Source organism: Sycon ciliatum, chromosome 9, assembly GCF_964019385.1.
Source record: "Sycon ciliatum chromosome 9, ocSycCili1.1, whole genome shotgun sequence".
Classification (NCBI taxonomy): domain Eukaryota; kingdom Metazoa; phylum Porifera; class Calcarea; order Leucosolenida; family Sycettidae; genus Sycon; species Sycon ciliatum.
The window spans coordinates 5,643,763-5,671,262 of NC_088651.1; the positions used below are offsets into that span (position 1 = coordinate 5,643,763).

Here is a 27,500-nt window from a genome sequence, read left to right on the forward strand (position 1 = left end):
CGTCCCAGCAGAGCAGCGCAAGCAGCAACAACCAGGTGCCGGTGTTGGCGTGAGTACAGATTTGCGTCTGGCTGTGAGCAGTAGTGACACCGGTACCAACCCTCGACAGTCGTCAGTCTCGTCACCGTACGACGTCGGACGTCAACAGATCACGCAGAACACGACGAGCACGAGTACACCAGTCTCGAGTGCTGGTTACACCAACACAACACGAACAAACGACAATCGCACATTCACGATCACAGCTGCAACACCAACGCTGCAATACGGAACAACAACTACACCAACACAACAACACAGCCTCGGTTCAGCTCGTACACTAACTGCGAGTGGTACGTCGTCGAGAGTGAACACGACGAAATTTGCTCAGGGTTTCGGCACCGCGACTGACCCAGCGTCCGCTTATGGTGGTCCAGCAGCATCAGCATCAGCCTCTTTTGGAGCACATTCCCACCTGGCCCCGGCCTCTGCGAGTACGATCCCCTACGGTAGCCGCTTGCCGCTCGACGTACTCGGAGTGCCACAATTACAAGCGGCCCAGACGGGCCAGAGTCAAACCCCGCAATGGACGCAGTCAGATACGGCAGCTAGCCAGTGGCCGCCGCCGTGTAGTACAACGCCTAATTTAGCTGGTTCGACACAGTGGTCACCAGTTCCACCTGCAGCAGTGTCGTCCAACAACGCCGCTTTTGGGGTACAGAGACTACAGACGCAGTACAATGTCAGTGGTTTGTACCCATCACCAGCTCTACATCCACCAGTGAACGCCGTTTTTGGTGGATCGCCTGCACAGAATGGAAGTGCACTGTACCCAGGCCAACAATCAGCATCCAATTATGGCCCTTATGGCGGAACCCCAAATGGGTATGGATTGACTGGACCAGTACCAGGATTCACACCTGGTCCTTCGCATGCACCGCAAGGCAATCCACCATCAGACGTTTACCGTCATTTAAGAAAGATCAAGATACCAACCTTTGACGGCGACAAAAAGCTATACGACACATGGCGTACGTCTTTCAACGTCTGCGTCGATCAACAGCCTCTGTCACCGGAGCTGAAGCTGTTGCAGCTCAGGCAATATCTGTCCGGTCCACCGTTGAAGACTGTTGAGACGTATGGTTACTCGGCAGCGGCCTACGCAGCAGCACTCCAGCGACTTGACCAAAAGTACGGAGGTGAGAAGCGCAAAACAGCCGTCCACATGTCCGCGCTCCAGGACATGCCAGCAATCCGTGAGCGTGGCACAGCCAAACAGCTCGAGCGTTTCGCAGATCTTGTGCAAGTCGCCAAGATTAACTTGATTGATGCTGGCCGTCAGAATGAGCTGTCGTACGGTACGTTCTGCACTCAGCTGCAGCAGAAGCTGAGCCAAGATCTGTTAACGGCGTACCACCGGTGGCGTTGCGATAACAATATTGTCGAGTCGGTCGACTCGCTATTGCAGTGGTTAGTACGGGAAGCAGATTTCCGCACGGAAGCGGAGGAGACCCTGCAGAGTGTCTCGCATAGCGTTGCAGCCACACGTCTGATGAGCAAGCCTGCCAAATCAGACATTTCCACAGCAGCAGCTCTTACCGTCACCTCATCGAGCGTAGAATGTGTGTTTTGCGGCAGCGGACACGAGTCCTCGCAATGTTCGTCCATCACAGACATCAAGCGCCGCAAGGAGCTGATACGCAAGAATGGTCGTTGCTTCATCTGTCTGAAGAAGAACCACATGGCTCGCGACTGCAAGTCCAAGCTGAGATGTAGCAAATGCGAGCATCGACATCATACGTCCATTTGCGAACCCAAGTCGTCAGAGCAGCCTGGGACTGGCGCGAAGACATCATCTCCGCCATCTAGACAAGGCGGAAGTGGAAAATGGTCGAAGCCAGTGTTTTCGTCAACAACCGCAGCTACTGTCAGCGACAGCGGAGCTGTATTTCTACAAACTGCACAGACCTCGGTGGTCTCGCCTCAACGTCCAGATCGAAAAGTGCCTGTGCGAGTAATGCTAGACGGTGGGAGCCAACGCTCGTACGCTACATCATCGGTACTGACTCAGTTGGATGTGCGCCGCTCCGGTCAAGAACGTGTAGTGATAAACGCGTTTGGCGGCGAACAGCCAAGCCCAAGCACACTCCGGGACGTGGTCGAACTGGACATTCAGTGCGTCGATGGCAACCGGATTCGTGTCAACTGCATCGTCGTGCCATCAGTCTGTGCACCCGTGCAAAATCAGCACACCGCAGATGTAGTCACAGCTTACGAGTCTCTACAGAATCTCAGTCTCGCCGACAACTGTGGCGGCTCAGCTAGCATCGACATTCTACTCGGCGCTGACGTTTATTGGCAGATCGTCACGGGCGACATCGTTCGTGTAGATGATGGGCCAACTGCTCTCGATACTCGCCTCGGGTGGGTTCTGTCCGGACCAACAGGCAGGTGTAATTCAGGCATCATCTCTACTAACGTCGCAACCGTTCACGCTTGCGATGTCGAACCATCTACATTGTGTTCACGACGGAGGTGGGCACTTCAGTACAGCTAGTCGCGGCAAAGACTCGTGTTGCGCCGCTGAAGCAACAGACCATTCCCCGCCTCGAGTTGCTTTCAGCACTGGTATTGGCTCGCCTGATGGCATCCGTCTCCTCAACGTTGGCGGAGCTGAAGATTGATCAGATTCACTGCTGGTCAGACTCCCAAGTGGCACTGGCATGGATAGCTGGAGTGGAGCAAACATGGAAGCAGTTTGTGGAGAGCCGGGTTACGGAGATCCGACGTCTCGTTCCGACGTCCTGCTGGAGCTACTGCCCAACAGCTTCGAACCCAGCTGACCTGCCGTCGCGCGGAGTGAAGCCCAGTGAGCTCACTAGTACCATTTGGTACACTGGTCCGAAGTGGCTACACGAGCCACAACCCCGAGCAGAAGTCGACAGCGGCTCCGCAGCATCGCAGTGTGAAGAAGTCGAGAGAGAGCGGAAGGCAACACCTACCACGGTCATGGCAGTCGGCTGCACCTCGCACAGCAGCATCGAGAAGGTCATCGATGTGAATCGATTCAGCTCACTGAGCAAACTGCTGCGTGTGACCGCTTACGTCCTGAAGGTCACAGACCTGTTGAAGCGTCGCAGCAAGACCACACATCTGTCTGCGAAGGATCTCCACAGAGCACATACACTGTGGATGGTCAACGCTCAACAGGATCTGTCCAAGGACAAGAAGTACCCTGGTTGGTGTAAGGAGTTCGGCCTTTTCACCGACGAGAGTGGCATTCTACGGTGTGGTGGACGTCTGCAAAACGCCGGACTGTCGCATGATCAAACCCATCCGGTTTTGCTGAACGCGAACCACCCGTTGACACGTCTAGCCGTCCTGCAGGCGCATGACACGGTATGCCACAATGGTGTCAAGGAGACACTAACCGAGCTACGATCCCGTTACTGGATCATTCGTGGTCGGCAATTCGTACGAAAGATTGTCGGCCAATGCACCGTTTGTCGACGTCTCGAGTCGAAGCCGTACGCTCCGGAAGATTCACCTCCCCTGCCAGAATTCAGGACCAAGGTGGACTTCCCCTTTAGTTACGTCGGTGTGGACTTCGCAGGGCCACTGTTTGTCAGGGAAGGAGCAGACACCAAGAAGGTATATATCGCGCTCTTCACCTGCGCCGTCAGCCGAGCGCTCCATCTAGATCTTGTGCCTGACCTATCAGCGGAAACGTTCCTCCGTTGTTTCAAGCGGTTTACGGCACGATTTGGCATCCCTCGGCACGTTACCTCTGACAACGCCAAGACCTTCAAGTCAGCGGCTAAGTCACTAGTGGGTTTGTTCGGTCTGCCCGAAGTCACTGACTATCTAACAGCACACGGCATGGAATGGTCGTTCAACTTGGAGAAGGCTCCATGGTGGGGTGGATTTTATGAACGGATGGTCCGATGTGTAAAACGCTGCTTGAGGAAGATTCTCGGCCAGGCACGCGTCACGTACGAAGAACTCCTCACCTTCTTGCTCGAGGTTGAAGCAGTCCTCAACAGTCGCCCTCTGACATTTGTGTCAACTGAAGATGTCGAGGAGCCGTTAACACCGTCCCATCTATTGTATGGTCGGCGCGTCCTGTCATTTCCGACAGTGTGTCCTGATGACGTCGGTGTCGCGTCAATTCAACGAGATGAGCTTCTACACCGACTCACCCACCTCAACACGCTCCTGGAGCATTTCTGGTGCAGATGGAGAAGTGAGTATCTACTCGAACTCCGAAACGCTCACAGGCGAGGCAATCAGCACGACCAAGGAGCAACAGTGTGCGTCGGTGATGTAGTGGTCGTGCACGACGACAATGAGAAGCGTGGCCTGTGGAGACTAGCGTTAGTCGAAGACCTCATCCGAGGCAAGGACAACAAGGTCCGAGGAGCGGTGATAAAATGCTCTTCCCGCGGAGGACGAGCATCCACCATGCGTCGCCCGGTACAGCGACTGTACCCTGTGGAGGTAGCAAGACCTGCACCAGCCGCCGACGTTCTCGACGAACAATCGCAGGCCCACGTTGCGGACACAGCCTCCGCTGTCCAGCAATCTGGTGCGCACCCCGGCGCCATGCGCCCGAAGAGAGATGCTGCCCGGTCAGCTGATAAGGCCAGACAGCAACTGATTAATGCCGGCTCCTTATAGAGCTGCAGCAGCAATATTCTGTGATTAGATGAGAGCATCACGTTGCACCATGCTCTGTACTCTAGTAGCATCACACTGTTGTAGGAACGAGTCAGGTACATGTAGTACACTAATTTCTAAGCTCTCATCTGGAGGGAGTGTGGAATATTGCATGCTTGTCAATAGTGCATGCTTGTTAGAGATTGCATGCTTGTCAGATATTGCATGCTTGTTAGATAATGCATGCTTGTTAGAGATTGCATGCTTGTTAGATATTGCATGAATAAGAGTATTGTCACAAACTAATGGTTCGCACCAAGCATACATACAAGCACACAAGCAATTGATTATACAGTCTTCTTTCTTCTTTCTATCGTGTCTTCTAAAGTATTTTACTTACCTTTTGCGCCATGGTACGTCTACGACGTTCCCATGGTCTTCACGTACGACATACGGTTTTCTAGCCCTTTTTCCTGGAGCTTGTCTCCTCGTGTCGTTTCTGTTTCATTGGTTTTACGTTGTCTAATGATAAGCAACAGTTTGTTTGAGTCTAAGAGAACCCAAGATGCGCTCGCGTTGAGCCAAAGCAGCCTTACAAGATAACCTTTTGTAAAATCACTGCGCACGTGCCAGCGGCCTAAAGATGAAACAATGCATTGTGTAATGCAAGACGGAACTGCCGGGCACCTTGCAGTACTAATGAATCGCCAAGAACTAGGGGTGAAAGTTGGCACTGAGATCCCGAGTTTGAGTACTCTGATTTTCTCCGATCGAATATTCGAGTATTCGAGTATTCTTGATATCCTAAAAATCGCACACCAACCGCCTTGAAAATCACATGATACAACCCTGATTGAACTGATTGGCAGTTCATTTCTCGGGTGCATTGGTTGGTGGGTCATTTGGGCTCTCTCTACTCCTGTAAAAATGTTCACCACACAGTCTGCACATCAATATCTGCTGATTGCTGCTCTGAAACTGCAGACTTCTGTGGTAAATGTATGTACCATGTATGAGCGAGTACTCTGATTTATTCCGAGTACGATTAGATTTGAAAAATCCAAACGAGTATTCGAATACAGTGAGTATCGTTTATAAAGTGACCGGGTGTAACGATATACCGGCTATAATGATCGAACTTGCCAAAATCAAAATCAAATCACAAAAAAATACACAAATAATCTACGTGGAGATAAAAGTTTAATAATAGCAATGAAAAGTATGAATGCCGCAGACATCACCACGCAACATGACAATTTGTTCAAGGTTTGGTTTTGTGTGTTTCCAAAATCGATTCCTCCTTCCGTACACTGATGTCTCTTGTTACTACGGGCGTTGAGTTTTCATTTGATAACGTGATGTATAGGCAGGTGGATGGGGTAGCCATGGGATCACCATTAGGTCCAGTGTTGGCAAATATATTTGTTGGCTACTGCGAATCTCTTGTGGACCCGTCACTGTGGCCGGAGTTTTACGTTCGTTTTGTCGACGACTCGTTCACATATTTTGATTCAGTACAACAGTGTGACGCCTTCTTGGACCGATTGAATAACGTACATCCCTCTCTGAAATTCACGGTTGAGCATGAACAGAACAACACCTTGTCCTTTCTAGATGTGCGTGTGGAGAAGTCAAACGATGAAATTGTAACGTCAATATACAGGAAACCAACATTTACCGGACAATATATCGTGTTTGACTCGTATTGTTCGTACCTGTATAAGGTCAACCTGGTGAAGAATCTGGTGGATAGAGCGCGGCGAATCTGTTCCCCCTCTCGACTCAAGGATGAGCTAGGTTTTCTGAAATCTGTGTTTCTCAAAAATGGTTACCCGGAGGAACTGCTAAACAAGCTACTAAAATCAGCATCAAAACCAAAGGTCGTCATCATTGGTCCAAGTCGTTGCCCAGTCTACCTTTCCTTACCTTGGAAAGGAGAGGCATCACAGACATTGTGCCGCACAATCAAAACGCTAGTTACACAAACATACTTTGCGGCGCACTTCATCCCTGTGTTCACTACGATACGTGCGTTCACGGTGAGGAAGGATGTCCTACCATCCCACCTATTGAGCCACTTGGTCTACCAATTTGAGTGCCGAAATTGTGATAGCCGGTACGTTGGTAGGACCCTTCAACACCTGAGCGCACGTATCAAGCAGCATGTACCACTTCACATGCTGCCGGACGCAGCAAAAGCGAAGCGCCCGAAGCGGGGAAGACCACGCAAGAACCCGCTCCCTCTACCACCGACACAACCAGAGCAAGTCGAACACACGGTGCAGAGGAAGAGTGGTGGATCACTAAGCCAACCGAATGTGCCTTCTCCACCGTTGCCCTTGCCGCCACCGGAGCCACCACCAGTGCCGTTGGTGGCTGGGGTTGGGGAGGAGTCGGCAACAACAACAGTACCGCCAATCACAGACATTGAGCCCATTTCTTTGACACAGTATCCGACTGTGCGGACACCGCAGCACCCTCCGGCGCTTGATCCGTGGGTCCAGAGACCACGGAGGTCGACCGCCAATTATTCAACCGAAATATATGCTAGGAATGGCCAAGGCCCACGCGGAGCATCGAAGGAGACCGGAAGCCGGGGGCAAAACGGAACACAATCTCGGGACGTAGATGAGGTAAGGACAGTGACACGGGACAGACGTAGGAAGGAGAACATGGATGGTATCAGACGACTGACTGGTGGTGAATATGAGTTGGGTGATGATGCGGCGGATGACGAGAATACAGATGACGACGAGGCGGATGACGGCGAGGATACAGATGACGACGAGGCGGGTGATGACGAGGCGGCGGATGAAGACGAGGCGGATGACGGTGAGACGGCTGGTGGTGATGGTGATAAAACGGACGAGGAGGAGTCAGGTGGCAGGGAAGGTGATGGAGCTGATGAGGGTGAAATTCGTAAGAAGTCAGCTGTGTATTTGCATTTGTTATCTCGTCCCGATTGTTTGAGTGTGTATGATGATTCCCACTTCTCTGTACTGTGTCGTGCCCGTTATGTCCAGCAGTTGAAGGTCCTTGAAGCTGTTTGTATTCGTACGCATAAGCCCGATTTGTGTAAGCAAAAAGAACATGTTTTAGCACTTAGGTTATTTTCGTGAGTTTGCACCCCGTGTTCATGAGTTGTTTCTGCACTGTTCATGCCCGTTTGTCACACTTACTCTTTATTTTAGTTCTCACTTTTTGTAAAACTTACCACAAGTTACCCGTCATGTGTCACACTTCTTTGGATTTTTAACCTTTGTTTTTCCCTTGATCTCTTTAGTTCCGTATTTCCACTGATGATCGGAACGTGAAAATCGATTTTGGAAACACACAAAACCAAACCTTGAACAAATTGTCATGTTGCGTGGTGATGTCTGCGGCATTCATACTTTTCATTGCTATTACAAAAAAATACAGCTAAAATATCACTATACACACTATTATCGGCTATACCGATATATCGCTTATTGTGATGGGCTTCAGGAAGCAAACCACATCAAATGCACAGGAAAATATCGTATATACTGATCAAGAGTGATGATCACAAAACGATTGTTCTTCAAATTTAGTTCATTTCTTCCAAAACTGATCCAGTGTTGCCTGGATGCATCTGGCAGCAGACGCGATTGAGAGAAAACTCTTCCCTGTATGCTGTAAGCAGCCACATGTACACGTGGCTGCTTTTCATGCTTTTTCCAGCACGTACGCATCATTTCATGCACAGTCATGTGCCATGTGTCAGTCATACATGCAAATCGGCTATAGTGATGCACCGGATATAGTGATGCACCGGATATAGTGATAAATTATCGAAAATCAAAGGGGCACGTTATATCCACTATTTACTGTATTCGGTATAATTGTTTCACCCCTACCAAGAACACAATACAACCAAACAGGATGTGTGTGTGTGGGGGGGGGGGGGGGGGGGGCAGGGGAAACCGTGGCAGTTGTCCCGAAAATCCGTTTTTTCCATTTCCCGAAATTACCTTGCCACTAGGGGTGAAATGAGTACTACAGTCTTGTACATGTGTATCGAATACTTCAGCTCACAAATTTGAGAAGAGCGAGAACTCGCTTCGCAAAAATATACCCAAAGCATACTATGCACTACTGTACATCAAGTACTTCCGTTACTCTGACCGGTAACTATAGTTACTGCACAACTCAGGCAAGCACGTCCACTGTGGCCTAGCTCCTCCGGACATGAAACCGTGTGAAAGTCCTGTGCTTTTTGATTTTTGGGAGAAGCCCTTCCACGAGTTAGTGTTGTATTTGAAGAATGAGTTCTCTCCGCGGCAGTTTTCATCAGTTCCACCGGCTGCATGGGTGGGGTTGTAAGTTAACCTTTTCGTTCCATGAAAAAATACCGATGACGCCGGAAGCCCCTTACGTATTTTCTTCAGCTCGAGCGTATAATATTATGTTCCATGTCTCTTGTCTTGTCCAGTGGGCTATTCAACATGTCATTGGTGTCACGTGATGGAGCGGGAGACTTTCTCCAAGAAGGAGGTGGCCAACATCATGAACAAGAACTTTGTTAGCATCAAGGTTGACCGTGAGGAGCGGCCGGACATCGATCGAGTCTACATGACGTTCCTTCAGGTATGTGTACGTGTGTGTGTGTGTGTGTGTGTGTGTGTGTGTGTGTGAACGTGTGTGTGTACGTGTGTGTGCGTTTGTGTGTGTAAGTGGGGAGCATGCATATGTGTGTTCACTTGCATGTTTGTGTGCATGTGTGCATTGGTATGTGAGTGTGTGATTGAGCAAGTGAGGGGGAGGGGGTGAGCTATACTGATAATGTCTGTTTACCTCCTGTATGCTGGAAAGGCCGGCCCAAAAGGCGATCAGAATTCCGAGGTTTTACTCTACATCTGCACCTGTCTTGAAAGACCACCTGTTTTGGAAGACCACCTGTCTTGAAAGACCACCTGTCTTGAAAGACCACCTGTCTTGAAAGACCACCTGTCTTGAAAGACCACCTGTCTTGAAAGACCACCTGTCTTGGAAGGCCATCTGTCTTGGAAGATCACCTGTGTGGAGAGATATGTCTTGGGAGACAACCTGCCGTACGGGATACTAGTAACCTGTCTTGGAAGACAACCTGTATTGAAAGATCACCTGTCTAAAGAAAATCTGTACTTCTGTCACAAGTTCTGTGGACCTGGCATGGCCGCTTTTAAGCATTGGTGTGGCACGGCATGCTGTGTTCTCTTGCTCTGACTCAATGTATGACGGCGAGGGAGCTTAATATTGGTGTGTCACTGGATGCTATGTTCTCTTGCTGTGGCTCAGACAATGTATGACGGTGAGGGAGGGTGGCCAATGAACGTGTGGCTGACTCCCAATCTTCATCCGTTCCATGCCGGCACGTACTTTCCGGCCGTTGACAAGAAAGACAAGAAGGCCTTCTCCACTGTCTCTGTGGAAGTGGCCAAACAAGTAAGTCTTGCCCTCTGCCCTCTGCACACAGTATGCACACAGCAGGCGCGTAGCACCTACGTTGGCCGTGGTCCGGCCAGGGGGTCCGGGGGGGGGGGGATCTGCCCCGGAATGTTTTTGAAATTAGGGTGCAAAATCCTGCATTCTAGAGTTGCACAGGCCACTCAAGTGTTTAAACACCGTCAATGTACGTGCAAAACAGCCACAGGATCATTTGTTTTTGTCTGTAGCGTAACCGCAAGTGCTACATGTACATGATCGCAATGCTGTGGTATTAGTTAAACCCCCAGTGTCGGAGAAATTACCGCATGGTGTAATGTTTTTATATTTGCTATTTCCATGATGTGTCTATCTATGCGTGTGTATGTGCTTGTCCGTGTGCATGTCATGTGTCTTTCTCCTTGATGCTGCTGTGCGGGTGCAGTGGGAAGCACACTCTGATCTGATCATTCAGAGTGGCTTCGACATCATACAGAAGATCAGCCAGGCAATTATCTGTGAGATGAATTCCGCGTTAGACGTGCCGGGACCAGACTGCGTGGTGAACTGTTTCACGCAGCTGCGCGACCAGTTCGACGTGGAGAAAGGTGGCTTTGGCGGCACACCCAAGTTCCCACAGCCTGGTAGGTGTTGGTGATACTGGAAAACAAGCCCAGGGGTAGCTGGTCCCCATTTTAGGGGGGGGGGGCGGGAGTTAATGGCCGCATGTGTGTAGGATTTAGACGAAGATAATAATGCCTGTAGCAGATTCCCTCAGCTCTGGAAGTCGTACAGGGGAGTCGTGTTTGTACAACTCTCTGGTGATCAGTTTTACTGGCGTATGGGAATGTAACCGTGATGAGACTTGTCACCCTAAAACCGCTAGTAAACCTGTTTCCTGTTTTTTTTAAATACTTATACTGTTGTATGAATCCAACCTATTACAGGGAGCATCATGTTTGTAATTGTGTTTTGTGTCATCTAGCCTACCAATACCTAGGGACTCATGTGTGTGTGTGTGTGTGTGTGTGTGTGTGTGTGTGTGTGTGTGTGTGTGTGTGTGTGTGTGTGTGTGTGTGTGTGCGTGTGTGTGTGTGTGTGTGTGTGTGTGCGTGTGTGTGTGTGTGTGTGTGTGTGTGTGTGTGTGTGTGTGTGTGTGTGTGTGTGTGTGTGTGTGTGTGGTGTGTGTGTGGTGTGTGCATGTGTGTGTGTGTGCCTATGTGTGTGTGTGTGTGTGTGTGTGTGTGTGTGCGTGTGTGTGCGTGCATGTGTGCGTGTACGTCCGTGCACACATGCACATGTATTGTGATCACTACTTGCAGTTACATTCAATTTTCTACTGAACCTGTACGCCAGCAATCCGTACAGCAACAACGGACAGCAGTCGTTGACCATGACCCTGGTGTCATTGAAGAACATGGCCGCTGGAGGTATCCATGACCACATTGGGAATGTACGTACTCTTGCCCTCGAGCCCAGTGACCATCTGTGATATACAGTAAAACCTGGTTTAAGCGACCACCCCACGGTGCAAGCAAAAGCGGTTGTTAAAGCCAGGTGGTCTTTAGAACCAGGTCACGCAGTGTGGGTCCATTGTTATTAGGCATCTGCCTGTTTTGGTTTCTCCACTATAAATAAAAGAATACTACTACTACTACAGTGTCTGTGTAGAACTGCCCGTGCATGGAAAAAACGGTCCTTGAGAGCAGGTGGTCGCTTACACCGATTTACTGTATGTTGATGATGTTATAGCAACCATTGAGGAGCCTCGTCTGAAACCTGATCATGGGGTGGCGGCGTTCCACGGGAGCGGAAAGGTGGTTCTTGACCCGCCCTGTACGCGAACCCGTGCAAATATTTCTATTTCATTTTTTTAACCCATTGAACGCTGATGACGTCTATAGACGTCATTGGAAATGCCCCCCATGCGCGGGATGACGTCTATAGACGTCATGGGATATATAGTGATTTCTGGCACTGGCTGGTGTGTAAAAGCACTGTTAGTCAGTTGGATCATGATCCTGCCTCTTGTACGATAGGTCGTTGGTACGAATCCCGCTTGGAAACACTATGCGTCTTTTTTTCTTCTCTTTTCAGCGATCTTTCAGCTGCAATTTCACGCATTTGGCGTATTTCACGCAATTTGAGCAAACTTGCGTCCCCTGTTGTGAGGCGCTATTCGTTTTGGGGACTGTATCGATTCTGTCACCCTGTGGTTGATAGTCTTGGCAATCATTTCCAAAATATTTGAGGACCCCAGTTGCCAGAACCCTGCAGTTTTAGAACTTGCTATTGGCCCTGTTTTTAGCATTTTATATGCAGAGTACCATAGGCAAGGCCCAGTAGCGCTGAATGGGTTAATAGCAATCAAGCCTCTGTATTTGGATTGTGTTTTCACAGGTGTGCATTGAGTTGTAGCATACGGCCTGATACACGCACATGGTATCATAGCACAAAGGGGCAACTGTATCGCTAAATCATGTGCGATCCCGGGTCACCCTTGGGGCAGGGCCAATCAATACACGCTTGCATACTGCATGCCTTTGCCTAGGTTCCGCTGGGTCAAGCCCGAGATCGCGGTCGTGAGTTGCATAGAGCACGGATAGCGCAAAACCTCCGAAAGTTGGGGTCGAAGCGGCCACTGGTTTGGGCACTATGATCTCTTGTCATCTTCCTGTATGCTACGTCTCCCTGGACAGGCAATCCTACCGCTCTCTCTCTCCCCCCCCCCCCCCTCCCCTCCCCGCATAAACATTTTTGTGAATGTGGAGGAATATATTAGCATGGGATGTGTCCCTGTCCAACTCCCCATTTTTCCATCTGTGTCCGTTTTTGCATGTGTGTGCGTGCGTGCTTGCGTGTATGTGTATGTATATACATGTAACTGTTTTGTGTCTGCTTGTGTGTGCCTGCATGTGTGTGCCTGCATGTGTGCATGTATACGTGTATGTACGTGTGTGCACGCAGGGCTTTCATCGTTATTCCACCGACAAGGCCTGGCACATTCCTCACTTTGAGAAGATGCTCTACGACCAGGCTCAGCTCTGTGTTTGTTACCTAGCTGCATACCAGGTTAGCAGCTACATAGTAGAACACTCATTTGACCTGTCTCTGGGTACAGCACTGTTGAGTGCTGAAGAACTGGGGGTCAGCCTCCCAGCCTAGACCGTTCCTATTTTCATGTATTGCAGTTAATGCGCAGTTGAGTCACCGTGTATACATTGGTATGCTGTGCGTGGTGACATTCTAGGCTGGTCGTTCTTCGGCACCCGGCTGTCCTGTAGCCCTGATTGTGTGCCAGACGTCCAAGGCTCCGTGAAATCTGTTATGTACTCTCCTGCCGAGGGACAGTGAAACGTCCACATAACATGCCTCCAGCTGTAAAATATCTACTTTGTAGTCGATGTACTTGTATCATTATACCTCCGGGGATTGTAAAATCTCTACTTTGCAGTCGATGTATCTGTACAGTCAACTTTGCGAAATGAAGCTCTTTTCATGCTCTATGTCAACGTGTACTTTATTTTCATATTGCAATTGAAAGGAAGTATACAGTCAATAAGTAAGGGAAATGTATTGAAAAATTAGCCTTTTAGGGCAATCTACACTGGGACATGTACATGACAACTACGTGTGTTATGAACCCTCTAAGATTCTCTAAATTGTCAGGATCGTACGACCACACGGCACGAGGACGACTGTTTTCCTTTACACAGTATATTTCACTTCATCTGATAATTAACAATGAACACTAATAACACCAGCTATTTATAGCATGCAAAAACAGCGTACATGCAAAACATAAGCAGATAAAACTGGACATAACAGCGTATACAGCAAAATGCACACAACGCATATAGCGTATGCCATGCAGCAACATCAGCGGTACGGCGGAGTCGAAATACAACATTTCAACGAATACAATGCCATAAGCGCGAAGGCCTTTCCCAATTGAGAACTGGTGGTTTACAACATTCTCCCCACCAAAGGGCTTCTCACCGCCGTACAACAATGCACACAAGTCAAAAACGATCCGGGGCTCTGACTACGCGCCCAGAACGCGTTATCTCCTGCTGCCGTGGTGGTGGTGACGGTGCTGACGGTTCATACGCTGGCTGCTGAGGGACGATAGCAGGTTGAGCGGTATCTGCAAGCCCAGGAGCCACGTCCTGTGACGATACTTCTAACGGCACTAACCTTTGGATCGGCCTCAACAGGGTACTGGTACTCAACTTAACCTTGGCAACACGACGCTTACCATCTCGACCAGGGAATAACTCGATGATCCGTCCCAAACGCCAGAACTGTTTGCGCTTGGTATCATCGAGAACAAAGACAACATCACCCACAGCTAAAGGGCGCGACATGGTCTGTTGGTGTTTGTTCAGCTGACTTAGGTACTCCACCTCCCAACGATTCTTGACATGCTCCAGTGTCCGACTGAGGTAACGCAATCTCGATGACATCTGCGCAGCGTCCAGGGTACCTGCTGGCTTCTCTGACGACATCCAGATGTCACCCATCATCATTGCAGGGGTTACTGGTGGCTCATCCAGGCTATCAGACACATAAGTTAGCGGACGGCTATTCACCACTGCTTCAACCTCATACAAGAGGGTCTCAAGCTCCTGGACCTTCAGAAACGCTGTTCCCATTACCTTTTTCAAGGCACTCTTCACTGTACCAACCATTCGCTCATAGAAGCCTCCATGCCATGGTGCAGCTGGAGGATTGAACATCCATGGCACACCCAGTTTGTCAGATGCCGCCTTGAACGTTGTAGCGTTGTCAGACCTGATCCGAGACGGCAAACTACGTCTCGCGACAAACTTCCGAAATGCCATCAAGAATGACTCGGTACTTAAACTATCGACCACCTCCAAGTGAACTGCTCTGGTGGTGGCACACACAAACAATGCTATCCATACCTTCGGAGATGACTCACCACGGCGCACGTACAACGGACCAGCATAGTCGATGCCGGTAGTTGCGAAAGGCCTCTCGTGAACAACTCGGTCTTCCGGCAACGGCGGGCAGACTTCTGAGGCAGCCTTAGCCTTGTAGCGGCGGCATGTAACACATCGCTGAGTAATGTTGCGTAGCGCCCGTCGACCACCGATAATCCAGAATTTCTGACGGATGAACGACAAGACTCCTTCTACACCTTGGTGCATCCTTTCAACATGCATTTTCTCCAACAGCAACTCGGTCAGATGATGTTTGCCTAACAGGACTGGGTGCTTGGCTCCATACGCCAACTCGCTGTGCTGAAGTCGTCCCCCGGCTCTGAGCACTCCATGCTCATCCAGAAACGGTGCAAGCTGATACACCTTCGACCCAGGCTTCACTGGTTGACCTTGCTTGATCAGCTCAAGATCCTCAGCGAAACATGCGGCTTGAATGATGCGGTACAATACGTTGTCTGCTGCAAAATAGAGTTCAGCACGAGGCTCAGTGTGCTTCCACTGCAACATCCGAGTCACCATGCCCTGTGCCCTCGACCATTTACTGAATCGGAGCCACCATTCCTTATCAGATTCTCGACTACAGGTGGTGGCTGACACTCGTACCTCTACACTGGACTCATCTGTAGCTGCGGTTGAGGATGCGGTGGGCCAGTCATTGGGCTCCGTGATCCAGGTTGGTCCGCCCCTCCAGAACGGACTACGGATCTGCTGTGCACTACTCCCACGCGACGGTAAATCTGCTGGGTTGTGAAGGCCCGGGCAATGGTTCCACACAATGCCGACCTTCTTCGATATCTCTTGGACTTGACTGACGCGGTTAGCCACAAATGTTTTCCATTTGTACGATGGATTACTGATCCAATGAACGGTAGTGAGACTGTCAGTCCAGCCATAGACTTGCGTGACGGTCACACGCAGCTCCTTCACCACAAACTCAGCGTAGCGAGCCGCTAGACATACTGCTTGTAACTCAAGGCGGGCTAACGTGGGCGGAGACACAGGTGCCACTTTGGCCTTGGCAAATACCAAGTGCGACTGTCCATTGACGACGGCATACAAACAACATCCAAACGCTTTCTCACTGGCATCGGCGAAAGCATGAAGCGCAATCGGCGTGTCAAGATTGCAGCAAATCCAACGTGGTATGTCAATGCTCACCACTTCGGCCAACTCTCCCCACCATTGCGCACATGCGGCTGCGATGCCATCAGGCAACATATCATCCCAGTCGCCTCCGACTTTCCAGGCTTGCTGTAGCAGTATCTTTCCCGGCACAACTGCCGGTGCTGCTAGACCTAGCGGATCAAACACTGACGCAACACACTTGAGGAGGGATCGCCGGGTCCAAACAGACGGCCTATCGGACTCGCCTAGCGCTGCTATGCTGAGCAAGTCATCACTGGTTTTCCATTTCAGACCGAGAACTTTATCTCCGGCCTCTGGATCGCACGGGATTTCGTTGCCTCGCCACTTGCGTAACTCCATGCCAGCATCCGTAAGCACACGCACGCTGAACTCTTGCATCTCCTTAGCTTCCGAGGCATTTGAGACACTAGAGACCAAATCGTCAACGTAGAAACTCGTGAGCAAGAGATCAATACGATCTCGCTCTTTGGGTGCAGACAACGCCCGTAGCTCCTTCAAGTGATGCTGAATCACCGCAGTAAGCATGTATGGCGAGCAGTTTACGCCAAATGGCAGTTTCGTTAGCCTCCAGGTTAACAGTTCATCGCTGTCGCTTCGACCGGGCCACAAGAAACGCAGGTACGGACGGTCTTCGGGATTAACCGCGACCATGAAGAAAGCCTTGCGGATGTCCGCTTGCAGCGCGCTCTTATATTCACGGAACCGTAATAGCATACCTGCGAGACTCGGCAATAGCGACGGTCCAGGGTCAACCATGTCGTTCAACGACTTGCCATCTGGAGCCGTCGCCGAGGCATTGAACACCACTCTTAACTTCGTGGTTGCAGCGTGCTCGCGGAATACACCATGATGCGGTACATAGTACCCGGCATCGCTCTCACATGGCTCCAGCTCAATTGCTCCAAGCTCACGGTACTCCCTGATCAGCACATCATCATAGAGCGCACGCTTCCCATTCCTCTTCAGCTTTTCAAGAAGCCGCGTTGCGATGACTCTAGCTTGAGTAAAGTTATCCGTTGGGCGACGCTCATTTCGCCACAAGAGACCCACTTGGTACCCGCTGCCCTGGCGACATAGCGGGAACGATGGCAGGTGCTGATGTTGTTCTGGGGGTTCATCCAACTGCCATAGTTGTTCAATGTGGGCTGTGACACATGACACGGTCACCGGCTGACTGTTTCGACTTGGTGCAGACGCTGGACCAGATAATACATTACCTATCTCTGTGTTCCACACCGTCTCACCATTAACTTCCTTCTTGCTGTGCAGTACCGCGTTGATATAGTCTGCACCAATCAGCATATGTATTTCGTCTGATGTCCCTTGTTGAGGCTTGTCACTCAGCTCTACTCCCCAACTGTGCCACTGCGCAATGGTCTGCGGACTTGCGCACTTCAGGTCCAGCTCAAGCGTTGGTTTCACGAACGCGCGTACCCGAATGCTAGCGGAGCTACCCTGGATCGTGATGGCGTACTTATCCATGCGCTGTTGGGTTGGTTCCGCGCCGAACGGCTTCACCTCTACATTTTCAACCCCAACGTGTTCTGCATCGATTGCTGACACCAACGCTGCAGTCACGAATGACGCCTCAGCACCCGAGTCCAGGAACACTCGAACCTTCGCGTTTCGAGTTCTTCCCTCAACTCGTGCCACTCCGGTCATCACCCGCACACTTGGCGAGTGAAGACAGCACGACCCAACATTCTTCTCCGTAACTATCTCAGTCGGTTTCTCCCGGCTGTAACCTGCTCTATCCAACACATCATGTATTAGCAGGTGGTGTTTCCCCTGGCATTTCGTGCATCTCGAGCCTGACCGACATTCTCTGGCCATATGGCCATACTTAAGGCAGTTCCAGCAGAGTCTCTCTCGCTGCAGAAAACCCTTTCTCTCTTCCTGTGGCAGCGACTTTAGCTGCTTCTGTGCATCTGCGACCGATATCGCCATGCACTGTGCCGACGCCGTGGGCCTTGGCACGGATCGTTCTACTGGCTTCCTGGCAGTATCACCCTGTCGTCCGTGCGCGACCTGGTAAGACGCGCCGTGCTCCTGTACCTGGCGCAGTGACATCCCGTAGCACTGCCGTTCGACCAGGTACGTCTTCATCTCAGGTCCGCATTGCTCCAAGATTACCTGCTTTGCCATTGCTTGCAGCACCGGGGCCATTTTACCTATATCGGCGCTATACTTGGTGCCCACCTCGCCATCTTCTGTCATAGCGAGTGTGGCCCACACCTCTACCTCTCGGCAAACACGGACAACGTATTGATGAAACGACTCATCTGACCGCTGCTTGCCTGTCAGCAATGTCTTCCACGCTTTATCCGGAGTCTTTCCGAGCGAGGCAAGCAACTCTCGCTTTGCTTCCTCGTAATTGTTGCATCCAATACATATCCTCTCCGCTTTGCTACCCGCTAGCGCGATGCGCAGTCGCAGCAGCCATTCGCTTTCTTCGAACTCGTTCTTGGAACAGATGTCCTCGAACAGGTCAAGATAACGCTCCAATGGCTGCGTTCCATCATATGAGGGGATTTTCATCACCGGTTGACGCCCACCGCTGTGACTGGGAGATTCCTCTGTACCTCCCATCGTGGCTTTACCCTCACCCTCCTGCGCATTGGCGATGCGCTCGTTAATCTCCTTTAGTGTTTTGGCAAACTCGGTGCGGAGCGCCTCCTCTCGCCGTCTGGCACTGCGCTCCTCACGCTCCGCGTACTGTTGGAGCCTCTGCTCCACATGTACCTTCAACAACTCGCCTTCTAATCCTAACCGCTCTCCATTGTCGATAAAGCTGGCTTCCAAATTGTTCCATAGTTCCTCTGCCATGCTCGCTCCTATCCTGGCGTGGTCGCCAAATGTTATGAACCCTCTAAGATTCTCTAAATTGTCAGGATCGTACGACCACACGGCACGAGGACGACTGTTTTCCTTTACACAGTATATTTCACTTCATCTGATAATTAACAATGAACACTAATAACACCAGCTATTTATAGCATGCAAAAACAGCGTACATGCAAAACATAAGCAGATAAAACTGGACATAACAGCGTATACAGCAAAATGCACACAACGCATATAGCGTATGCCATGCAGCAACATCAGCGGTACGGCGGAGTCGAAATACAACATTTCAACGAATACAATGCCATAAGCGCGAAGGCCTTTCCCAATTGAGAACTGGTGGTTTACAACAACGTGTATATGTACTTAAGCTGATTGCTCCAACTATTTTGAAGCAAAAGAAAAAAAGAAAGAAAAAGCACCCCCCCCCCCCCCCCCCTTGGCGGCATCTTCTTGCATGTGTGCCTTATCGATCGCCACAGGTTCTGGTACTTCTGCATGACAGGTACTTGAAATAGCTGTCAAAAGCCCAGAAAGTCATTATTCAAGCAGTGAACATGACCTCGGGGCACTAAAAGCATGTCGCTATTCCAAGCTTCCCACTTCGGACCGAAAAGACCTCCTATTAAAGATGCTTTGTTTCAAATTATCCACGGCCAGTTCCCGGACTCGTTTCCGAGAGGTCAACGACAAGTGCACTGTGAAAGACATGGCAACGCATCACCCCGACGACAGTATCAATGTGTACAGCAGGTAGGGGTATGATGGCACAGAGCGCTTCCTGACTTGGTGCTGTGCAAATCTTGTGGCCTACGAAGGAACCATTCCTCATGCTCGGAAACAGATCCGATTGACACGATTCGAACTAGACTCCAACCTCTAATTAATCCGGTGCATCGTGTCAATCGGATCTGTTGACCTCTCGGAAACGAGTCCGGGAACTGGCCATGGATAATTTGAAACGAAGCATCTTTAAGAGGAGGTCTTTTTTCGGTCCGAAGTGGGAAGCTTGGGTTTCTGTTATACTCTAGTGTGAAAATTGTTCTGGCACATGCCGCGAAAGCAGCTTCTCTAAGACCGTTAGTGACGGCGAGTGCCCGTGCTTCTCATTTGGCACTTTCCGCAGTCTTGCTATGCGCACTCCAGACTTCTCATGGTGTTCTCTCATCTTGTCATAGCTGGTATTAATTCTCACTGTGTCCAGTGGTCGTGTCATAGCTGGTATTAATTCTCACTTTGTCCAGTGGTCTTGTCGTAGCCGATAATCATTCTTGTTGCTTTCATTCATCTTGTTGTAGCCATTATTATTTCTTGTTGTGTTCGTTAATTTTGTCATAGCCAATATCCCCTCTATTAATTCTTGCTGTGTTTGTTTTTCTTGTCGTAGCCAGTATTAATTCTTGTTGCGTTCCCTCATCTTGCCATAGCCGTCATTATAATTATCTCATTGAGTTCTGTGATGTTGTCATAGCCGGTATTAGTTCGCATTGCATTCTTTCATCTTGTCATAGGTGGTATTGATCCGTGTTGTGTTCGTTTATCTTGTCATAGCCAATACTGATTGCCGTTGTTGTCCGTGGTCTTCTCTTGCAGATAACAAAGGAGATGTTCTACGCTAATGTAGCCCGTGACATCCTAAGATACATGGCGAGAGATCTGAGTGATTCGGTAAGGGCAGGGTGCAGTACTTTCTATTCCATGTGTATGCATATTTGTGGTTCAGTCACTCAGTTAGCCAGCCTGTCGGTCTGTCAATCTGTCTGTCTGTCTGTCTGTCTGTCTGTCTATCTGTCTGTTTCTGTCGCTCTACCTTTCTGCCCCTCTGTCTGTGGGTTTGCTTATTTGTTGATCTTGAGGTATGCAGCTTTCTATCTCTCAACCTGTCTCTCTTTCCCTCATTCGTCTGTGTTATTCAGGCATTATAATCTAACCCATCCTTCCAGGCAAATTAGCCGACCACCAACCCATACAATCACCATTCTATCCACCCACCAGTCCGTCCACAAATCCATCCACCCATCCATGCATCCACCCATCCATGCATCCGTCCAGGCAGTCATCCATCCAGACAGCTATCTATCCATCCACCCATCCATCCATCCATCCATCCGTCCATGAATCCATGCATCCATCCACCCATCCATCCACCCATCCATCCACTCATCCATCCACCCACCCATCCATCCATCAACCCATCCGTTGTTGACGTTCTTGTCCTGAGGCGGATTCACACTTTCGTTTGCACTCCTGTGCTGTGTTCTCCATTCCCTACGTACATCTGTAGGAGGGTGGCTTCTTTTCTGCCGAGGATGCCGAATCCTACGCCCAGCTAGGCGAGGCGCAGAAGCGCGAGGGTGCGTTCTGCGTGTGGCGGCACGAGGAGATCCAGCAGCTGCTGCCGCAGGTCGTGGAGGGCACGTGCATGGCGGGTCGCTGCATCACGTTCTGGGAGGTGTTCTGCTATCATTATAGCGTCGAGGTGCAGGGCAACGTGCCGGCCGCGATGGACTCACACGGGGATCTCAAGACGCAGAACGTGCTGAAGGAGCGCTGCACCGTGGCGGAGACGGCGGCGCAGTTCAACCTGGCCGTCGATGTGGTACAGCAGTTACTCGTCTATTGTAGACAGGTGCTGTTTGATGCACGGCGACTGCGACCACGACCGCATCGCGACGACAAAATCGTCACCGGCTGGAATGGTATGTTAGGTGCAGTCCAAGATTACCAATCGTTGCTTTTTTCTTCTTCAAAAGTAACGTTTTCGTTTGGGGGTGGGTGGATTTTAACTCTTCTAGGAATTTCGTTTCAGGATGGCAATAAACTAGGGCTGAAACGATCGTGGATTTTCAAGTATCGATTACTCTCTAGCTTAACGATCGAGTAATCGATTATAATCGTTAGCAAATAGCGTCATAATTCTGTGCAAACATTACTCTGTTTCCACAAACTATGCCTTCATAATACCAACAAATCTGCATTAGTGAAAGGGTAGCTCCGAAACATGGCAGTTTTGAAGTCAATTTAACCTCAGAACATGAACCATACCCCTGGCAACTGCATACTCCCAGCGGAAACTGATTCAAACTTCACAAAACGAGGGTTTACAATACTTTCTGGACAGAAATTTAAAAAACGCAAAATAATCGTAATCGGTAATCTAAACGATTGCTCGATCGTTAGAGTTATCAAACGAGTACTCGATTATTCGGTATAATCGTTTCAGCCCTACAATAAACAGAACCAGCTGAAGCGTCATTTCACGATGTTTCGTTTTGAAATAAATTATGGAATGCGGGAATTTTGCCGTGACAGACACCCGACCGTGCAGAAGAGTCGTAAAAAGTTGGTGTGGCATCTTACTACAGTCCGTTTCAAAGAGATCAGCAATCCTGGAGATTGCCCAGGGAGTTTACCGTCTTACCGTCTTACCGTTTCTTTGAGCTGCGATGCAATTATTTACTCTCACCATGTGACGAAAACGACATCGACATAGACTCATTCCCAATGCCATGACTTGGCAAAGCTATCCGTGTGACTTCGACGACATTTTGAGAAAAGCAGACGCCTGTGAAAGCTGATAGAAGACGGCGTTGACTCCTAAATTCAAATAAATTGGCGATCTTGAAATACTAAAATATCGATCGACGTGCCGGTGTATTCAACAACATGTAGCTACAGCGCAATGACTTCTATTCACTCACACCGTTTCAGTGTTGTGGGTGTGTTCACATGGCGTGAGCCAGTCAAGTGTCAGTCACTGTTCGGCAGGAAGCGCAAGCTCCAACAACAAGTCGTTTGGTGCAGCCACCTTCTCAGCTTGTTCACCAAAACAATGAAAAAAGTTTGATTTGAAGATAGGTTGGTATTTGAACCCACAAAATCATGGTCAGCAGACAGCATTCATAACCGCAAGGCCAAAAAGGAAGGGATAAATCATGGGTTTTGATAAAAAAATCGATACTGGCTTCCAGGGCAAATTGTAAACCATGGGAAAAGGCAAGAAACCTGGCCGAAATGCTAATTCCTTAACGGCTGGTCCAATTGTTCCGAAACCTTCACAGAACAATTTGCCGTACCCTAACAAGCCCTTCTATGTACTTTGTTGTCCAATTTCCCCATATCTTCATACTTTTTAAGACCCAAACCTGATTGCTAATCTTTTTGAAACGGACTGTAGTTACGGAATGGTTGAAAATGACTTTCCGCATTAACTTTTGAAATTTGCATTGTTTTCTTGCTGTTGCTGGCGGGTTCCTATCTGTGCTGTTAGGTCTTGCGATCAGTGCATTTGCTAAGGCTGCACAGGCACTGGGTGAAGAGGAGTGGATGCAGCGGGCAGTCCTGGCGGCTCATTTCATCAAGAGTCGTATGTTCATCGGTGGACGCCTTAAGCGCAACTCCTATCGGCGTTCCAGCGGGTAGGTGTTTCAGACCGGGTAGGGTTGTCAGCCTGGGTTTTCAGTTGTCAGCCCGTGTTTTCGAGTGTCAGCCCGTGCTGCCTTCCTTATTGATCGAGTGTGGTGAAAACTGGGGAGATTGAGATGGAGCTGGAGGTGTAGACAATTATATCTAGGAGCTAGCTTCAAAAGAAGTCTTGAGGCTTCCTGCAGCTTCATAATCGAAAAGAGGTGTGGGTGGACACACCCATTTGCAGCGAGAATGGAATGGGTGTGTCCACCCAAAACCTCTTTTCTGAGTTAAGTTTAGTAACTAGTTTCACTACAACTGCCCCCCCCCCCCCCTCGCCCCTACTGTATGAGGTAGCAGATGTATGAGGTAGCTGCGTGACCTACCTGCATGGAAAGCTGCTCAGACAGTAGAGTATCACATTCAGTTCACTACAGTCCATTCGTAAAAAGGATGGACTTCTAGCTTTTGGCCATAAATGGGTCAAACCTTGAGTTTTTTTGAAATTTTTCTGCAATCCCCTATGGAATCCTGTTCCAATTATGTTTCCGATGTCTATATTTAATTAACAAGAATAGTATTTTGGCCAGGTTTTTCCCCAAAAGCACTGAATTGGGAAAACCATCAAAATCCAGGCCGTTTGACCCCACCTGCAACAGTGCATTGTGCGGTTCGAACCCCAGTTCAGGTACCCTTTCTAGACCCTTTTTTCAAATTTCAAATTTCGCAGCACTGCACTGTGTACAGTGAAATCAAGGAAAATCGCCAAATACGGGAGCTCGCCAGGGCCAGGGCCCACCTTTTTTATGAATGGACTGTAAGGCAAGAAGCAATAATCGAATGCGAAAAGGTCAGGCGAATGCATGAAAGAATGAACTCTTGCTGTGAGCAATACGCAATACAATATGCCCGAATGAAAGCTCTGCCTGAGCTTGAGGGAAGCGCAGAATTTTCCTGGGTTATGGGAGCTGGCCACGCATGCGATTTGTATCTAAATTCGTAATTGGCTACCAATTACTTGGTAATATGAAGTGATCCTAGTCAGAGTTCGAATGTGACATTTTGCCTGAAGGTCCCCCTAGATTTTTTGACTAAGAAAATCTTAAAATCTCAATTGCTGTTAGTCAACAAATTTTCTGTGCGTTGAAATTTCGGCCTCCTAGGAAGAAGGGGTACGAAGGAAAATCGTAAATCGTCCGACACTGTACATGTACTACATGCGTGCGATATTCGTCGTCTAGCATAGCAAGCTGTGCTCGTATCAGAGAGAGAGGGGAGGGGGTCCAAGTACGAAAGGAACAATGTTCGTTTCAGGGACGACAAAAATTTTTTTGCGACGCCCCTTGCCGTTACTTGAAATAGGCAATGTTGACTGTTCAACGTCTGCTGCTGCATCTGAGCTGCTTTGACCGCGCATATAATGTGTGTGTGTGCGTGTGTGTGTGTGCGTGTGTGTGTGTGTGTGTGTGTGTGTGTGTGTGTGTGTGTGCGTGCGTGTGTGTGTGTGTGTGTGTGTGTGTGTCTGTGTGTCTGTGTGTGTGTGTGTGTGTGTGTGTGTGTGTGTGTGTGTGTGTGTGTGTGTGTGTGTGTGTGTGTGTGTGTGTGTGTGTGTGTACAGGGCGCGTGGTCTTGACATAAGCCCAACGGAAGCTTTCTCACCTGACTATGCTTATCTTATTCGCGGCCTGATCGACCTGTATGAAGCCACGTTTGACGACCTGTGGCTGGAGTGGGCGGTGGACTTGCAGAATGTGTTTGACACTCTGTTCTGGGATACGTCGCGGGGAGGTTACTTTGACTTCATGGAGGGTGACCCGTCTATTCTGTTGCGCTTGAAAGAAGGTAGGAGAGAGACAACCTGTGTGTGTGTGTGGGGGGGGGGGGTACATGGTGTGGGGGTGGGTTGGGAGTGTATGTCTGTGTGTGTGTTCGGGGGGGGGGGGGGCTGTCTGTGTGAGGAGACAAGACAATCCACGGATCGACAGCATAATGTTATTGAGTAGGTTAAAAAAGCGAACCATTGGCTGTATTGTCAGAAACTGCCCGTGCAACATTTCGCTCTCCACTACCTGTGGGTGTCCTGTGTTTACCATCTATATCATTGGGTTTGGTTGTCTACAGTATTGGCTAAAGAAATCCAATCTCATGAATAGCATAGTGCAGCCCCTACATTAAACACACTGGTACTATCGCGGACATGGGAATCCAGTCGAGTGACCGGGGCTGGCACCCTCAGCGCGTACAGAACGGTGCGATGCGACCAGCGCGCTGCAGCGCATGATGGCATGCATGTGTGTACTGATTACCCACGGCTAGCTGCATGGTCAGCGCCCTGGGGCTGCTAGACGTGCGACCGGATTTCCATGTCCACGACAGTATGTGAACTCTAACACGGCGCTACTTTTTTATTATTCATGAGTTTGGATTTCTCTGGTTAGCACTGTGCCTGCCCTTCACACCGCTGTTTGCCACCCTGCACTGCTCAGATCAAGATGCTACGGAACCAACGGCATCCTCTGTGGCCGCACAGAACCTCCTGCGCCTGGCCGAGTACTCCCAGATCAAGGAGTTTGGCGACCGCGCCACCATAACGTTCAACGCTTTCGGCAAGCGACTGCAGACGACGCCGTTCAGCTTGCCGGAGATGATGAGTGCGTACCTATACGGCAGCCGACAAACCACGCAGGTAAGATGAACAGTTACTCCTGCTGCAGCTGCTGGCTTGAATGAAGCCTCTTGATGGTGTACTGTCAAACCATTACTTGTGTAGAGTTGTACAAGCCTCTTGATGGTGTACTGTCAAACCATTACTTGTGTAGAGTTGTGCAAGTCTCTTGATGGTGTACTGTCAAACCATTACTTGTGTAGAGGTGTACACGTCTCTTGATGGTGTACTGTCAAACCATTACTTGTGTAGAGGTGTACACGTCTCTTGATGGTGTACTGTCAAACCATTACTTGTGTAGAGGTGTACACGTCTCTTGATGGTGTACTGTCAAACCATTACTTGTGTAGAGGTGTACACGTCTCTTGATGGTGTACTGTCAAACCATTACTTGTGTAGAGGTGTACACGTCTCTTGATGGTGTACTGTCAAACCATTACTTGTGTAGAGGTGTACACGTCTCTTGATGGTGTACTGTCAAACCATTACTTGTGTAGAGGTGTACACGTCTCTTGATGGTGTACTGTCAAACCATTACTTGTGTAGAGGTGTACACGTCTCTTGATGGTGTACTGTCAAACCATTACTTGTGTAGAGGTGTACACGTCTCTTGATGGTGTACTGTCAAACCATTACTTGTGTAGAGGTGTACACGTCTCTTGATGGTGTACTGTCAAACCATTACTTGTGTAGAGGTGTACACGTCTCTTGATGGTGTACTGTCAAACCATTACTTGTGTAGAGGTGTACACGTCTCTTGATGGTGTACTGTCAAACCATTACTTGTGTAGAGGTGTACACGTCTCTTGATGGTGTACTGTCAAACCATTACTTGTGTAGAGGTGTACACGTCTCTTGATGGTGTACTGTCAAACCATTACTTGTGTAGAGGTGTACACGTCTCTTGATGGTGTACTGCCAAACCATTACTTGTGTAGAGGTGTACACGTCTCTTGATGGTGTACTGTCAAACCATTACTTGTGTAGAGGTGTACACGTCTCTTGATGGTGTACTGTCAAACCATTACTTGTGTAGAGGTGTACACGTCTCTTGATGGTGTACTGTCAAACCATTACTTGTGTAGAGGTGTACACGTCTCTTGATGGTGTACTGTCAAACCATTACTTGTGTAGAGGTGTACACGTCTCTTGATGGTGTACTGTCAAACCATTACTTGTGTAGAGGTGTACACGTCTCTTGATGGTGTACTGTCAAACCATTACTTGTGTAGAGGTGTACACGTCTCTTGATGGTGTACTGTCAAACCATTACTTGTGTAGAGGTGTACACGTCTCTTGATGGTGTACTGTCAAACCATTACTTGTGTAGAGGTGTACACGTCTCTTGATGGTGTACTGTCAAACCATTACTTGTGTAGAGGTGTACACGTCTCTTGATGGTGTACTGTCAA

The 27,500-nt window shown here is 49.4% G+C and overlaps 2 protein-coding genes across 2 annotated transcripts in view; both read left to right on the forward strand.

Annotated features, from left to right (window-relative positions):
• Positions 1–2,630, forward strand: part of LOC135824473 (uncharacterized) — a 3,835-nt gene extending 1,205 nt beyond the window's left edge. Inside the window, exon 1 of the mRNA XM_065337208.1 lies at positions 1–2,630. This exon is cut by the window's left edge and continues 1,205 nt beyond it. Coding sequence (XP_065193280.1) covers positions 1–2,536 — 2,536 coding nt within the window. The 3' untranslated portion in view covers positions 2,537–2,630.
• Positions 1–27,500, forward strand: part of LOC135824476 (spermatogenesis-associated protein 20-like) — a 37,437-nt gene that overhangs the window by 4,025 nt on the left and 5,912 nt on the right. The window contains exons 4-13 of the mRNA XM_065337210.1: positions 9,089–9,243; positions 9,934–10,080; positions 10,505–10,703; positions 11,382–11,512; positions 13,027–13,131; positions 20,610–20,684; positions 21,301–21,715; positions 23,287–23,434; positions 25,042–25,265; positions 25,910–26,109. Coding sequence (XP_065193282.1) covers positions 9,089–9,243; positions 9,934–10,080; positions 10,505–10,703; positions 11,382–11,512; positions 13,027–13,131; positions 20,610–20,684; positions 21,301–21,715; positions 23,287–23,434; positions 25,042–25,265; positions 25,910–26,109 — 1,799 coding nt within the window. The remainder of the gene's footprint in view (positions 1–9,088; positions 9,244–9,933; positions 10,081–10,504; positions 10,704–11,381; positions 11,513–13,026; positions 13,132–20,609; positions 20,685–21,300; positions 21,716–23,286; positions 23,435–25,041; positions 25,266–25,909; positions 26,110–27,500) is intronic.